The 16,171-nt window shown below is 44.1% G+C and overlaps 1 protein-coding gene across 1 annotated transcript; it reads left to right on the top strand.

Annotated features, from left to right (window-relative positions):
* Window positions 1-14,260: 14,260 nt before the first annotated feature.
* Window positions 14,261-15,949, top strand: LOC127307892 (uncharacterized). The gene has a single exon (XM_051338662.1). It carries the CDS (start codon window positions 14,363-14,365, stop codon window positions 15,623-15,625), a length of 1,263 nt encoding a protein of 420 aa, XP_051194622.1. The 5' UTR covers window positions 14,261-14,362; the 3' UTR covers window positions 15,626-15,949.
* The last annotated feature ends 222 nt before the right edge of the window (window positions 15,950-16,171 follow it).

The raw sequence follows: 16,171 nt of genomic DNA, 5'->3' as shown, positions 1-16,171 counted from the left end.
TGTCTTTTCGCCTTTGATCTTCATCTCCAAAGTACGGACATGATCTCCATCATCAAAGGGCGTGATCTCCATCATCGTCGGCGAAGCGTCAAGGTTCATGGCGCCGTCTTCATGGTTGTTCTCCCATGTAGCAACTATTACAACTACTTTGAAATAATACTTCAACATGAAATTTAAAGCCAACCATAAGGCTCCTGCCGGTTGCCACAATACAATAATGATCATCTCATACATATTAATCATCACATTATGGCCATATCACACCACCAAACCCTGCAAAAACAAGTTAGACGCCTCTAATTTGGTTTTCATATTTTACGTGGTTTAGGGTTTTCGAGTAAGATCCAATCTACCTACGAACATGAACCACAACGATGATACTAGTGTTGTCAATAGAAAGAGTAGATTGAATCTTCACTATGGTGGGAGAGACAGACACCCGCAAAGCCACTTATGCAATACAAGTTGCATGTCGAGCGTGGAGCAAATCTCATGAATGCGGTCATGTAAAGTTACCCGAGCCGCTTCATCCCACCATGCCGCAAGATGCAAAGTACACGAACTAAAGACAACAAAAGCATCTCCATTGTGTTCTGCTCGTGCAACCAATCTATGCATAGACACGACTCTGATACCACTGATGGGATTCGTAGCATAGAAAACAAAAAAATTCCTACCGCAAGAACGAAAACCAAGCCAAGATGCAATCTAGAAGATAGGAGCACCGAGAAGATCATGAGACTAACCCTCGAAGATTTCCAAAGCCTACGAGATTAGATCTCGTTGTTGCAGAAGATGATCACTTGCCGCTTTCATAAGCGCGTAGAAGATCTTGACGGTGCCACAGTCGGGCAGCACCTTGATGTCTACGCCCCCTCCTTTTCCTGTAGACAGTGTTGGGCCTCCAAGAGCAGAGGTTTGTAGAACAGCAGCAAGTTTTCCCTTAAGTGGATCACCCAAGGTTTATCGAACTCAGGGAGGAAGAGGTCAAAGATATCCCTCTCATGCAACCCTGCAACCACAAAGCAAGAAGTCTCTTGTGTCCCCAACACACCAAATAGGTGCACTAGTTCGGCGAAGAGATAGTGAAATACAGGTGGTATGAATAAGTAGCAACGGCACCAGAAAAGTGCTTTGCCCAGGACAGTAAACAAGCAGTAGTAACGCAGCAGTAGTAACACAGTGAAACAGTAAACAAGCAGCGATAGCAGTATTTAGGAACAAGGCCTAGGGATCAGACTTTCACTAGTGGACACTCTCAACTTTGATCACATAACAGAATAGATAAATGCATACTCTACACTCTTGTTGGATGATGAACACATTGCGTAGGATTACACGAACCCTCAATGCCGGAGTTAACAAGCTCCACAATTCAATGTTCATATTTAAATAACCTTAGAGTGCATGAAAGATCAATAAGACTAAACCAAGTACTAACATAGCATGCACACTGTCACCTTCATGCTAAGAAAGGAGGAATAGATCACATCAATACTATCATAGCAATAGTTAACTTCATAATCTACAAGAGATCATAATCATAGCCTACGCCAAGTACTAACACGGATGCACACACTGTCACCATTACACCGTGCAGGAGGAATAAAACTACTTTAATAACATTGCTAGAGTAGCACATAGATAAATTGTGATACAAAACACATTGTAATCATAAAGAGATATAAATAAGCACTTCACTATGCCATTCATAACAGTGAATAAGTATTCTGTGAAATATAGCCTAAGAGACCCACACGGTGCACACACTGTCACCTTTACACACGTGGGACAAGGAGTCTCCGGAGATCACATAAGTAAAATTCACTTGACTAGCATAACGACATCTAGATTACAAGCATCATCATATGAATCTCAATCATGTAAGGCAGCTCATGAGATTATTGTATTGAAGTACATAGGAGAGAGATGAACCACATAGCTACCGGTACAGCCCCGAGCCTCGATGAAGAACTACTCCCTCCTCATGGGAGCAGCAGCGGTGATGAAGATGGCGGTGGAGATGGCAGTGGTGGAGATGGAGAAGCCTTCCGGGGGCACTTCCCCGTTCCGGCGGCGTGCCGGAACAGAGACTCCTGTCCCCCAGATCTTGGCTTCGCGATGGCGGCGGCTCTGGAAGGTTTCTGTGGGTTTCGTCGAACGTATCAGGGTTTTCGCGACGGAGGCTTTAAATAGGCGGAAGGGCAAGGTCGGTGGACTTCTGGGGGGCCCACACTATAGGGGGGCGCGGGCCCCCCCTTGGCCGCGCCGGCCTAGGGTTTGGTGGCCCTGTGCCCCCTCTCTGGCGGTTCTCGTGTGTTCTGGATGCTTCTGGGCAAAATAGGAACCTGGGCGTTGATTTCGTCCGATTCCGAGATATCATCGATAATGTGGCATGGAACATAAGAAATTATCGATACGTCGGAGACGTATCAGCATCCCCAAGCTTAGTTTCTGCTCGTCCCGAGCAGGTAAACGATAAACAAAGATAATTTCTGGAGTGACATGTCATCATAAACTTGATCATACTATTGTAAACACATGTAATGAATGCAGCAATCCAAGACAATGGTAGATGACATAAGTAAACAAATGAATCATATAGCAAAGACTTTTCATGAATAGTACTTTCAAGACAAGCATCAATAAGTATTGCATAAGAGTTAACTCATAAAGCAATAATTCATAGTAAAGGCATTGAAGCAACACAAAGAAAGATGAAGTTTCAGCGGTTGCTTTCAACTTGTAACATGTATATCTCATGGATAGTTGTCAATGCAAAGCAATATAACAAGTGCAATATGCAAGTATGTAGGAATCAATGCACAGTTCACACAAGTGTTTGCTTCTTGAGGTGGAGAGAAATAGGTGAACTGACTCAACAATGAAAGTAAAAGAATGGTCCTCCATAGAGGAAAAGCATCGATTGCTATATTTGTGCTAGAGCTTTGATTTTGAAAACATGAAACAATTTTGTCAACGGTAGTAATAAAGCATATGTATCATGTAAATTATATCTTACAAGTTGCAAGCCTCATGCATAGTATACTAATAGTGCCCGCACCTTGTCCTAATTAGCTTGGACTACCGGATCATCGCAATGCACATGTTTTAACCAAGTGTCACAAAGGGGTACCTCCATGCCGCCTGTACAAAGGTCTAAGGAGAAAGCTCGCATCAGATTTCTCGCTATTGATTATTCTCAACTTAGACATCCATACCGGGACAACATAGACAACAGATAATGGACTCCTCTTTTATGCATAAGCATGTAACAACAATTAATTTTCTCATATGAGATTGAGGATATTGTCCAAAACTAAACTTCCACCATGGATCATGGCTTTAGTTAGCGGCCCAATGTTCTTCTCTAACAATATGCATGCTTAACCATAAGGTGGTAGATCTCTCTTACTTCAGACAAGACGAACATGCATAGCAACTCACATGAAATTCAACCAAGAGTAGTTGATGGCGTCCCCAGAAACATGGTTATCGCACAACAAGCAACTTAATAAGAGATAAAGTGCATAAGTACATATTCAATACCACAATAGTTTTTAAGCTATTTGTCCCATGAGCTATATATTGTAAAGGTGGAGAATAGAAATTTAAAGGTAGCACTCAAGCAATTTACTTTGGAATGGCGGAGAAATACCATGTAGTAGGTAGGTATGGTGGACACAAATGGCATAGTGGTTGGCTCAAGGATTTTGGATGCATGAGAAGTATTCCCTCTCGATACAAGGCTTAGGCTAGCAAGGTTATTTGAAACAAACACAAGGATGAAGCGGTGCAGCAAAACTCACATAAAAGACATATTGAAAACATTATAAGACTCTACACCGTCTTCCTTGTTGTTCAAACTCAATACTAGAAATTATCTAGACCTTAGAGAGACCAAATATGCAAACCAAATTTTAGCATGCTCTATGTATTTCTTCATTAATGGTGCAAAGTATATGATGCAAGAGCTTAAACATGAGCACAACAATTGCCAAGTATCACATTATCCAAGACATTATAGCAATTACTACATGTATCATTTTCCAATTCCAACCATATAACAATTTAACGAAGAAGAAACTTCGCCATGAATACTATGAATAGAGCCTAAGGACATACTTGTCCATATGCTACAGCGGAGCGTGTCTCTCTCCCACAAAGTGAATGCTAGGATCCATTTTATTCAAACAAAACAAAAAACAAAAACAAACCGACGCTCCAAGCAAAGCACATAAGATGTGATGGAATAAAAATATAGTTTCAGGGGAGGAACCTGATAATGTTGTCGATGAAGAAGGGGATGCCTTGGGCATCCCCAAGCTTAGATGCTTGAGTCTTCTTAGAATATGCAGGGGTGAACCACCGGGGCATCCCCAAGCTTAGAGCTTTCACTCTCCTTGATCATATTGCATCATACTCCTCTCTTGATCCTTGAAAACTTCCTCCACACCAAACTTAGAACAACTCATTAGAGGGTTAGTGGACAATAAAAATTAACATGTTCAGAGGTGACACAATCATTCTTAACACTTCTGGACATTGCATAAAGCTACTGGACATTAATGGATCAAAGAAATTCATCCAACATAGCAAAAGAGGCAATGCGAAATAAAAGGCAGAATCTGTCAAAACAGAACAGTTCGTATTGACGAATTTTATCGAGGCACCAGACTTGCTCAAATGAAAATGCTCAAATTTAATGAAAGTTGCGTACATATCTGAGGATCACTCACGTAAATTGGCATAATTTTCTGAGTTACCTACAGAGAAAACAGCCCAGATTCGTGACAGCAAAGAAATCTGTTTCTGCGTAGTAATCCAAATCTAGTATGAACTTTACTATCAACGACTTTACTTGGCACAACAAAACACTAAACTAAGATAAGGAGAGGTTGCTACAGTAGTAAACAACTTCCAAGACACAAAATAAAAACAAAGTGCTGTAGCAAAATAAACACATGGGTTATCTCCCAAGAAGTTCTTTCTTTATAGCCATTAAGATAGGCTCAGCAGTTTTAATGATGCACTCGCAAAAAATAATATTTAAAGAAAAAGAGAGCATCAAGAGGCAAGTATGAAACAAATTTAAGCCTAACATGCTTCCTATGCATAGGAATCTTGTAAATAAACAAGTTCATGAATAGCAAAGTGACAAGCATAGGAAGATAAAACAAGTGTAGCTTCAAAAATTTCAGCACATAGAGAGGTGTTTTAGTAACATGAAAATTTCTACAACCATATTTTCCTCTCTCATAATAACTTTCAGTAGTGTCATGAGCAAACTCAACAATATAACTATCACATAAAGCATTCTTATCATGAGTCTCATGCACAAAATTATTACTCTCCACATAAGCATAATCAATTTTATTAGTTGTAGCGGGAGCAAATTCAACAAAGTAGCTATCATTATTATTCTCATCATCAAATATAGGAGGCATATTGTATTCATAATCAAATTTATCCTCCATAACAGGTGGTGCCAAAAGACTACTATCATTATAATCATCATAAATAGGAGGCAAAGTATCATCAAAGTAAATTTTCTCCTCAATTCTTGGGGGACTAAAAAGATCATGCTCATCAAAACCAGCTTCCCCAAGCTTAGAATTTTCCATATCATTAGCAACAATGGTGTTCAAAGTGTTCATATTAATATGTTCCATAGGTTTTTTAATTTTCGCATCAAACCATCCATGTCTTAAATCAGGAAATAGAATAAGAAGCTCATTTTTGTCCATTATGCCAAACTAGTGTAAACAAGAAACAAAAAGTTGCAATTGCAGGATCTAAAGGAAATAGCTTTGAGTACTTACGGCGCCGGAAAATAGCTTAGTAGCCGAGATCCGGAGTGTGAGTACCTTTTACCTTTCCTCCCCGGCAACGGCGCCAGAAAATAGCTTGATGTCTACGCCCCCTCCTTTTCCTGTAGACAGTGTTGGGCCTCCAAGAGCAGAGGTTTGTAGAACAGCAGCAAGTTTTCCCTTAAGTGGATCACCCAAGGTTTATCGAACTCAGGGAGGAAGAGGTCAAAGATATCCCTCTCATGCAACCCTGCAACCACAAAGCAAGAAGTCTCTTGTGTCCCCAACACACCAAATAGGTGCACTAGTTCGGCGAAGAGATAGTGAAATACAGGTGGTATGAATAAGTAGCAACGGCACCAGAAAAGTGCTTTGCCCAGGACAGTAAACAAGCAGTAGTAACGCAGCAGTAGTAACACAGTGAAACAGTAAACAAGCAGCGATAGCAGTATTTAGGAACAAGGCCTAGGGATCAGACTTTCACTAGTGGACACTCTCAACTTTGATCACATAACAGAATAGATAAATGCATACTCTACACTCTTGTTGGATGATGAACACATTGCGTAGGATTACACGAACCCTCAATGCCGGAGTTAACAAGCTCCACAATTCAATGTTCATATTTAAATAACCTTAGAGTGCATGAAAGATCAATAAGACTAAACCAAGTACTAACATAGCATGCACACTGTCACCTTCATGCTAAGAAAGGAGGAATAGATCACATCAATACTATCATAGCAATAGTTAACTTCATAATCTACAAGAGATCATAATCATAGCCTACGCCAAGTACTAACACGGATGCACACACTGTCACCATTACACCGTGCAGGAGGAATAAAACTACTTTAATAACATTGCTAGAGTAGCACATAGATAAATTGTGATACAAAACACATTGTAATCATAAAGAGATATAAATAAGCACTTCACTATGCCATTCATAACAGTGAATAAGTATTCTGTGAAATATAGCCTAAGAGACCCACACGGTGCACACACTGTCACCTTTACACACGTGGGACAAGGAGTCTCCGGAGATCACATAAGTAAAATTCACTTGACTAGCATAACGACATCTAGATTACAAGCATCATCATATGAATCTCAATCATGTAAGGCAGCTCATGAGATTATTGTATTGAAGTACATAGGAGAGAGATGAACCACATAGCTACCGGTACAGCCCCGAGCCTCGATGGAGAACTACTCCCTCCTCATGGGAGCAGCAGCGGTGATGAAGATGGCGGTGGAGATGGCAGCGGTGTCGATGGAGAAGCCTTCCGGGGGCACTTCCCCGTTCCGGCGGCGTGCCGGAACAGAGACTCCTGTCCCCCAGATCTTGGCTTCGCGATGGCGGCGGCTCTGGAAGGTTTCTGTGGGTTTCATCGAACGTATCAGGGTTTTCGCGACGGAGGCTTTAAATAGGCGGAAGGGCAAGGTCGGTGGACTTCTGGGGGGCCCACACTATAGGGGGGCACGGGCCCCCCCTTGGCCGCGCCGGCCTAGGGTTTGGTGGCCCTGTGCCCCCTCTCTGGCGGTTCTCGTGTGTTCTGGATGCTTCCGGGCAAAATAGGAACCTGGGCGTTGATTTCGTCCGATTCCGAGAATATTTCGTTACTAGGATTTCTGAAACCAAAAACAGCAGAAAACAGCAACTGGCACTTCGGCATCTTGTTAATAGGTTAGTTCCAGAAAATGCACGAATATGACATAAAGTGTGCATAAAACATGTAGATATCATCAATAATGTGGCATGGAACATAAGAAATTATCGATACGTCGGAGACGTATCACACCTCCGTACTCGGTCACACGTTCGGTGTCGATGACGACGTACTTCTCCCTGTTTCAGCGGGCAGCAGAAGTAGTAGATCCTCCTTAGAATCCCGACAACACGACGACGTGGTGGAGGTGGTGGTGGAGAGCTCGGTAGGGCTTCGCCTAAGCACTAGTAGAGGTGTATGAGGAGGAGGGGCGGCTAGGGTTTGGGGAGAGGGGGCACCGGCCTTGGTGCCTCTAGGGGGTGCGGCCAAGGTGGCCTTGGTGTGGCCGGCCCCCTCCCCTTATCCCTTATTATATAGGTGGAACCCCCAAGGGTTTGCCCAAAGTCTTCGAATAAGACCCCAATTTAAAAACTGCCATATGGATGAATCCTACTTGGGGTGGGACTCTCCCCTTTCCCTTGGTGGGGTGGCCGACCACCTTAGGTGGAGTCCACCTGGGACTCCTCCTCCCTTTGGCTGGCCGGCCAAGCTTGGTGGAGTCCCTCCGGGACTCCACCTTCCATGGTGATTTCTTCCGGACTTTTCTAGAACCTTCCATAAAAACACCGGATCATTTCCAAACATGGAAAGTGACTTCCTATATATAAATCTTATTCTACGGACCATTCCGGACCTCCTCGTGATGTCCTGGATCCCATCCGAGACTCCGAACAAACATTATCAGGTTCCTCTAATGAAACTATATTTTTATTCCATCACATCTTATGTGCTTTACTTGGAGCGTCTGTATGTTTTTGTTTTTGTTTTTGTTTGAATAAAATGGATCCTAGCATTCATTGTGTGGGAGAGAGACACGCTCCGCTGTTGCATATGGATAAATATGTCCTTAGCTTTACTCATAATGTTCATGGCGAAGGTTGAACTGCTTCGTTAAATTGTTATATGGTTGGAAACGGGAAATGCTACATGTGGTAAATGGTATAATATCTTGAATAATGTGATACTTGGCAATTTTTGTGCTCATGTTTAAGCTCTTGCATCATATACTTTGCACCTATTAATGAAGAAATACATAGAGCTTGCTAAAATTTGGTTTGCATGATTGGTCTCTCTAAGGTCTAGATATTTTCTAGTAAGGGTCGAACAACAAGGAAGACAGTGTAGAGTCTTATAATGCTTGCAATATGTCTTTTATGTGAGTTTTGCTGTACCGGTTCATACTTGTGTTTGTTTCAAATAACCTTGCTAGCCTAAGCCTTGTATTGAGAGGGAATACTTCTCATGCATCCAAAATCCTTGAGCCAAACACTATGCCATTTGTGTCCACCATACCTACCTACTACATGGTATTTCTCCGCCATTCCAAAGTAAATTGCTTGAGTGCTACCTTTAAATTTCTATTCTTTGCCTTTGCAATATATAGCTCATGGGACAAATAGCCTAAAAACTATTGTGGTATTGAATATGTACTTATGTATCTTATCTCTTATAAGTTGCTTGTTGAGCGATAACCATGTTCCTGGGGACGCCATCAACACTTTGTTGAATATCATGTGAGTTGCTATGCATGTTCGTCTTGTCTGAAGTAAGGGCGATTTACCATGAGTTGAATGGTTTGAGTACGCATATTGTTAGAGAAGAACATTGGGCCGCTAACTAAAGCCATGATCCATGGTGGAAGTTTCAGTTTTGGACAACAATCCTCAATCTCTTATGAGAATATTATTTGTTGCTAAATGCTTATGCATTAAAGAGAAGTCCATTATCTGTTGTCTATGTTGTCCCGGTATGGATGTCTAAGTTGAGAATAATCAAAAGCGAGAAATCCAATGCGAGTTTTCTCCTTAGACCTTTGTACAGGCGGCATAGAGGTACCCCTTTGTGATACTTGGTTAAAACATATGTATTGCAATAATAATCCAGGTAATCCGAGCTAATTAGGACAAGGTGCGGGCACTATTGGTATACTATGCATGAGGCTTGCAACTTGTAGGATATAATTTACATCATACATATGCTTTATTACTACCGTTGACAAAATTGTTTCTTGTTTTCAAAATAAAAGCTCTAGCACAAATATAGCAATCAATGCTTCCCTCTACGAAGGGCCATTCTTCTACTTTTATGTTGAGTCAGTTTACCTACTTCCTTCTGTCTTAGAAGCAAACACTTGTGTTAACTGTGCATTGATTCCTACATACTTGCATATTGCACTTGTTATATTACTTTGCATTGACCACTATCCATGAGATATACATGTTACAAGTTGAAAGCAACCGCTGAAACTTAATCTTCCTTTGTGTTGCTTCAATGCCTTTACTTTGAATTTATTGCTTTATGAGTTAACTCTTATGCAAGACTTATTGATGCTTGTCTTGAAAGTACTATTCATGAAAAGTCTTTGCTATATGATTCAATTGTTTACTCATTGTATTTACCATTGCTTCGAATCGCTGCGTTCATTACATGTGCTTACAATAGTATTGATCAAGATTATGATAGCATGTCACTTCAGAAATTATCTTTGTTATCGTTTACCTACTCGGGACGAGTAGGAACTAAGCTTGGGGATGCTGATACGTCTCCAACGTATCGATAATTTCTTATGTTCCATGCTACTTTTATGATGATACACACATGTTTTATACATACTTTATGTCATATTTATGCATTTTCCGGCACTAACCTATTAACGAGATGCCGAAGAGCCAGTTGCTGTTTTCTGCTGTTTTTGGTTTCAGAAATCCTAGTAAGAAAATATTCTCGGAATTGGACGAAATCAACGCCCAGGGGCCTATTTTTCCACGAAGCTTCCAGAACACCGAAAGGGAACCGAAGTGGGGCGACGAGGTGCCGCCACACTAGGGCGGCGCGGCCCAGGGGGGCCCGCGCGGCCCTAGTGTGTGGCCCCCTCGTCAGCCCTCCGACTCCGCCCTTCCGCCTACTTAAAGTCTTCGTCGCGAATACCCCAGTACCGAGAGCCACGATACGGAAAACCTTCCAGAGACACCGCCGCCGCCAATCCCATCTCGGGGGATTCAGGAGATCGCCTCCAGCACCCTGCCGGAGAGGGGAATCATCTCCCGGAGGACTCTTCACCGCCATGGTCGCCTCCGGAGTGATGTGTGAGTAGTTCACCCCTGGACTATGGGTCCATAGCAGTAGCTAGATGGTCGTCTTCTCCTAATTGTGCTATCATTGTTGAATCTTGTGAGCTGCCTAACATGATCAAGATCATCTATTTGTAATGCTACATGTTGCGTTTGTTGGGATCCGATGAATAATGAATACTATGCTATGTTGATTATCAATCTATTATCTATGTGTTGTTTATGATCTTGCATGCTCTCCGTTATTAGTAGAGGCTCTGGCTAAGTCGTTACTTGTAACTCCAAGAGGGAGTATTTATGCTCGATAGTGGGTTCATGCCTCCATTAAATGCAGGACGATGTGAGAAAAGTTCTAAGGTTGTGGATGTGCTGTTGCCACTAGGGATAAAACATCAATGCTATGTCTAAGGATGTATTCGTTGATTACATTACGCACCATACTTAATGCAATTGTCTGTTGTTTGCAACTTAATACTGGAGGGGGTTCGGATGATAACCTGAAGGTGGACTTTTTAGGCATAGATGCATGCTGGATAGCGGTCTATGTACTTTGTCGTAATGCCCAATTAAATCTCACAATACTCATCATAACATGTATGTGCATGGTCATGCCCTCTTTATTTGTCAATTGCCCAACTGTAATTTGTTCACCCAACATGTTATTTATCTTATGGGAGAGACACCACTAGTGAACTGTGTACCCCGGTCCATTCTTTACATCGAATACAATCAACTGCAATACTCGTTCTACTGTTTTCTGCAAACATCATCATCCATACTATACATCTAATCCTTTGTTACATCAAGCCGGTGAGATTGACAACCTCACTGTCAGGTTGGGGCAAAGTAATTTGGTTGTGTTGTGCAGGTTCCACATTGGCACCGGAGTCCCTGGTGTTGCGCCGCACTACACTCCGCCGCCATCAACCTTCAACGTGCTTCTTGGATCCTACTGGTTCGATAAACTTTGGTTTCTTACTGAGGGAAAACTTGCCGCTGTACGCATCACACCTTCCTCTTGGGGTTCCCAACGGACACGTGTTGTACGCGTATCAATACTTCTTCTGAAAAGGCATTCTCTTGCATCATAGTTACTAATTCAGGATCTATTTCATATTCGATGCCCTTGACATCAGGATAAACTATATGATTTTTTGTAACTAATATTGAAAGAGTTCCATATTCTCCTAAGGTTTTTCTAGGCCCAACTACATTAGCGGTGATGGATAAGTTTTCCATCAAAGTACTTAAACTTTTTATGGCAACAACACGTGAATTAGCAAGATTTTGAATAACTTCCGAACGTCTAGAGTCTGGTACTCGATCAATAAAAATTGGTAGATAGACTCTACCCGAGCCTGTAGATCATGTTTCCTCAACAGAGATCATCAAAACTTACAAGTGTCAAGACTCAAGAAACAAACACCCATCGCTTAGGTCCCCGGCAACGACGCTAGAAACCTGCAAAAACACATGATCATTGGTGCATGTTTTCGTGGAAGTATTATTTCCTTTTTATATCGTATCCAAATGAGGAGCGTATGAGGATGTTTATATGCGGTGTTTCTGTCGCACCCAAGGTGTCACAAGTCTTAGGTGAATTGACTGTAAGGATTGAAATGAAAAATGATGAATATGAATAAGGGAATTTGAGGTATTGAAAGTGCAATAAAGTAAAGTGCGTAAAACTAAACAACTATTAAGAAGTAAAATGAGCCCGCAGATGGAAAGGTAGGCACGGGGAGATTCAATTCATGGTGATAGTGAATGCGCCTGGTGGAATAAATCTGATAAGTGAATATGATTATTCCTATTTATATTTGAGAACGCAAGCAACCCAAACGACAAAAAGACTCCTCTTGGTAGATTTCATCTCTCTCCAATGATCCTTCTATCTGTTACCAAAGTCATGGTCAACGCATCTATTGAGGCGGTTAAACCAGATTAAAGCTTAAAGCTTTTTTTTTTGATTTCTCGAGTATTGATGGATCCTCTTTGATATCGGCCGTGTCACTCGGGGGTTGCCGATTCACTAGCAAACAAGTTCTTGTGTATGAGTTCTTGAGATCATACTACCTGGGCCCTTAAATTAGATAACAACATTAAGTGCACATAGATATTCATTCTCATACATAATCTTAATCATAAATTCACAAATAGATGGAATAGAATAGGCACAACACATCTCACCAATCACCTACATCTCCCACGCATATGTGATCTACTCACACATGAGAGGAGAAAAACACAATGATATCATAGCAATGTAAACGGAGTTCATCTCGATATTACCGTAGCAAGCCACAGTAGTTGAAGATTAAATCAAATACAAACCGGGATGGAACAGAGGTTCCAACCCCTAATCTTAGAAGTATGAATCTCTCTCTCTCTCTCTCAGCACAAGAGGGGTGTGTTGGATGAGAGGATGATCTACAGGGGTAGATCTTCGCGGGAGTCGATGATGGTCTTCTCCTTCTTCAGATCTGATCACCTCTGTTCTAGTGTGAATGGTGGTTGTTGCGTTCTCTTTTTTCTGCGTGTCCCTTCACAAAAGAGGCTTGTATTGATATGAGAAAGGTGGCGGCACACAGTACGGGCGGGTGGTACGGTACGGGTGCCCGCTAAACATCCTGCTACTCCAGGATCGATTTGGCCTTGAAAAGAAAATCTTCTTATTTTGTTGTAATCAGTTCATAAATGCCCTGAAATCGTCATAAGTGATATTTCTTAAAATACATAATTCAAAATAAAGTTTCGGCTGAATTGCAATATTAATATTAGTTGAAACACAAGGTCAAGTGAAAACCAAGTGATAGAGGGTGAAAAATCCACAATAAAAGGCATCAAAATTTGGAGCTATCACGGTAACAAATGGGAAAATAACCCGTGCCATCCGAAAACAGGCTTTGTTGGGGCTGACCGTGTGAGATTTTTGGTTCAGCAGCCTCCAAAGTCGTTTTGGGGGTCTTTAGGGTGAATGGAGGCGCTCTTAGCCATTTTAGCAAGCTAACAAGCTTTATAAAAAAAGACTTACATTTTAGAACTGAGATAATCAAATATGTTGGAGCTTTTTGTTTTAGCCTTCTACTACTATGTTCTAAAATTCAGTTTTTTTTACTAGTAGTACTTGTTGGAGATGATATCACAAAAAAAAAAGACAAGTGCTGTAACTGGAACAGTCCTGGTCTTTGTAGCGTAGCCTGTAATCAGGTTGCCGCTTGCGCAAGTAGATCTGCTTTGTCGTGGGGCGATCAAAGTGCAACTTTGCTAGGACTAGTGTACATTATTACCACTGCAGGTGCATGCAGAGTGTTTGTTTGTTTGTTAACGCAACGCTTGCCTCCAAACTCCAAAGGCAGACAGAGGCAACACCATTTTTCTCTGTATATTATGGTGTACTGTACAATACCCGTACAAGTACTAATCCAGCTCCGCTACCTACCTCCCGTCAAAAATATTAACCAGAGATTTACTCCCCATCTCCATGAGAGAAACGACCCACGCGTTGCCGTTTAATTGGCTAACGCAGGGCACAGGACCCACATTGTCAGGGAAATTACCATCCCGGGTTATATATACACATGGCTTTACCTCCTGTCCCTGTCTCACATTTTTCACAACCACAAGCCCGCAGCCGCAACAGCCAAGTACAGTAACCAGTGTACGCCACCCCGGCCCTGCCGACCTTGGATGCGCCCCGCCGCACGCCATGGCATCCGCCGTCGCCACTAGCTCGCCGGCCGCAATGTCCTACGGCTGGCTCGGCCCGCGCCTCTCCTTCGGCCGCGACTCTGCTTCCCCGGCTGCCTCTTCAACGGCGGCGGCGGATCACGGGCTGGCGACCGCGTGCAAGGCGGAGCAGGCCGCCGCGGTGTCCAAGGAGTTCATCGACTTCGAGTTCAGCTTCGGCGGGTCGGGCACCATGCTCCCCGCCGACGAGCTGTTCGCCGACGGCAAGCTGCTGCCGCTCCGCCCGCAGCCAGTGGCGGAGGCGGCGCCGGATGCGGAGCGGGAGCCGCAGAGCGCGCCTGCAGCAGCGGAGATCCCGGCGACGCCTGAGCTGGTGAGGACGCTCCGGCCCTCGATGCCGGAGGCGTTCGACCCGTACGTGTTCTCCCCCAAGGCGCCGACGTGCTCGAGCCGCTGGCGGGAGCTGCTCAGGCTCAGGAAGGTGCAGACCCCGCAGAAGCCGCCAGCGTCGCCGTCTACTTCGCCTTCTCCGTCGCAGGTGCCGGCGACCCCGTCCAGAGCGTCGAACTCCTCGGCGGCCAGGTCCCTGAAGCTGCTGCTCCTGCAACGGAACGGCGGCGGCCGCGCGTCCGACCTCTCCGCGGCGCCGCTCCTCCGCGACAGCTCCGACTCGGAGACGTCCCTCTCCCTGGCCTCCTCCCGCTTCTCCATGTCCTCCTCGTCCTCCTCCTCCGCGCACGACCACGACGACTTCCCGCGCCACTCCGTCGACTCGGTGGACCTCGCCCCGAAGCCGCGCATCCGGCTCGTCCGCTCCCAACCGCAGCAGCGCCATTGCCACCCGCCCGCCCCCGCCCCCGCCTCCGCGCCACCCCGAGCCTCGCACAGCAGCTCCGCCCCGCCACGTGCCATGCACAGCCCCGCGCGTCGCCGCCCCGCCACCCCGCCACCGCCTTCCGTGGCCTCCGTCGACTCCCCGCGCATGAACTCCTCCGGCAAGATCGTGTTCCAGGGCCTCGAGCGCAGCTCCAGCTCCCCCGCTGGCAGCGCCCACTCCAGCCTCCGGTCCCGGTCGCGCGTGATGGACCGGTCCTACTCCACGCCGGTGGTGCTCAACGTGCCCGTGTGCTCGCGGCCGTCGTTCGGGTTCTTCAAGGACAAGAAGGACGTGGCGGCCAAGGACGCGGCGGCGGCGAGGCTGCGGTCGTCGCTCGGCCGGAAGACCGCCCATCCCGCCGGAAACAGCAGCGTGAGTTGCAGAGATCTTGTCTCCAGCAAATGAAATTAACCCTGTTTTGACTAGGCTAGGCGTAGCGTAGGGACTAGGCAGTAGCCTCTAGGATTCGGTGGTAGACTGGTACTACTCCTATTTTCCTTTATCGAAAGAACAGTTTGAGATAGCTAGTTTGGATTTGAGTTGAACAAGAGATCCAGAAATCGAAAGAGAAACAATCAGATTATGAGAGGATGATACTAGCATATTATTTTTGTGGTGGTTGTTGTTAGGATCTGGCTAGGTAGATTCCCCACAACCATTCATCTTGCTCCTGCCCTGTAAATTTTGTCTAATGTTTTTTGCTATCCAATCAACTCTCAGATTTGATTCCTTTGTTCTCAACCGTGATGATGATGATGAAGAGGGAAAAACACATGAAATGAATTCTGTCCATGGCGTTACTGCTGCCTGTTCTTTGCAGTAGTAAATTAATGTTCACCTAGACAGGTTCTTATCTTGTTTTACTACAACGGTAGGAGTATCTCTATGTTGAATGTTGATGTAAAAGTTGAAACAAAAGGCGAGTGGTTGGTTTAATCAAGGTGGCATGTG

The sequence above is a fragment of the Lolium perenne genome, chromosome 6 (assembly GCF_019359855.2).
Source record: "Lolium perenne isolate Kyuss_39 chromosome 6, Kyuss_2.0, whole genome shotgun sequence".
In the NCBI taxonomy this organism is placed as follows: domain Eukaryota; kingdom Viridiplantae; phylum Streptophyta; class Magnoliopsida; order Poales; family Poaceae; genus Lolium; species Lolium perenne.
The sequence above is the reverse complement of the archived record's forward strand: the minus strand, read 5'-3'. Positions and strand labels throughout refer to the sequence as shown.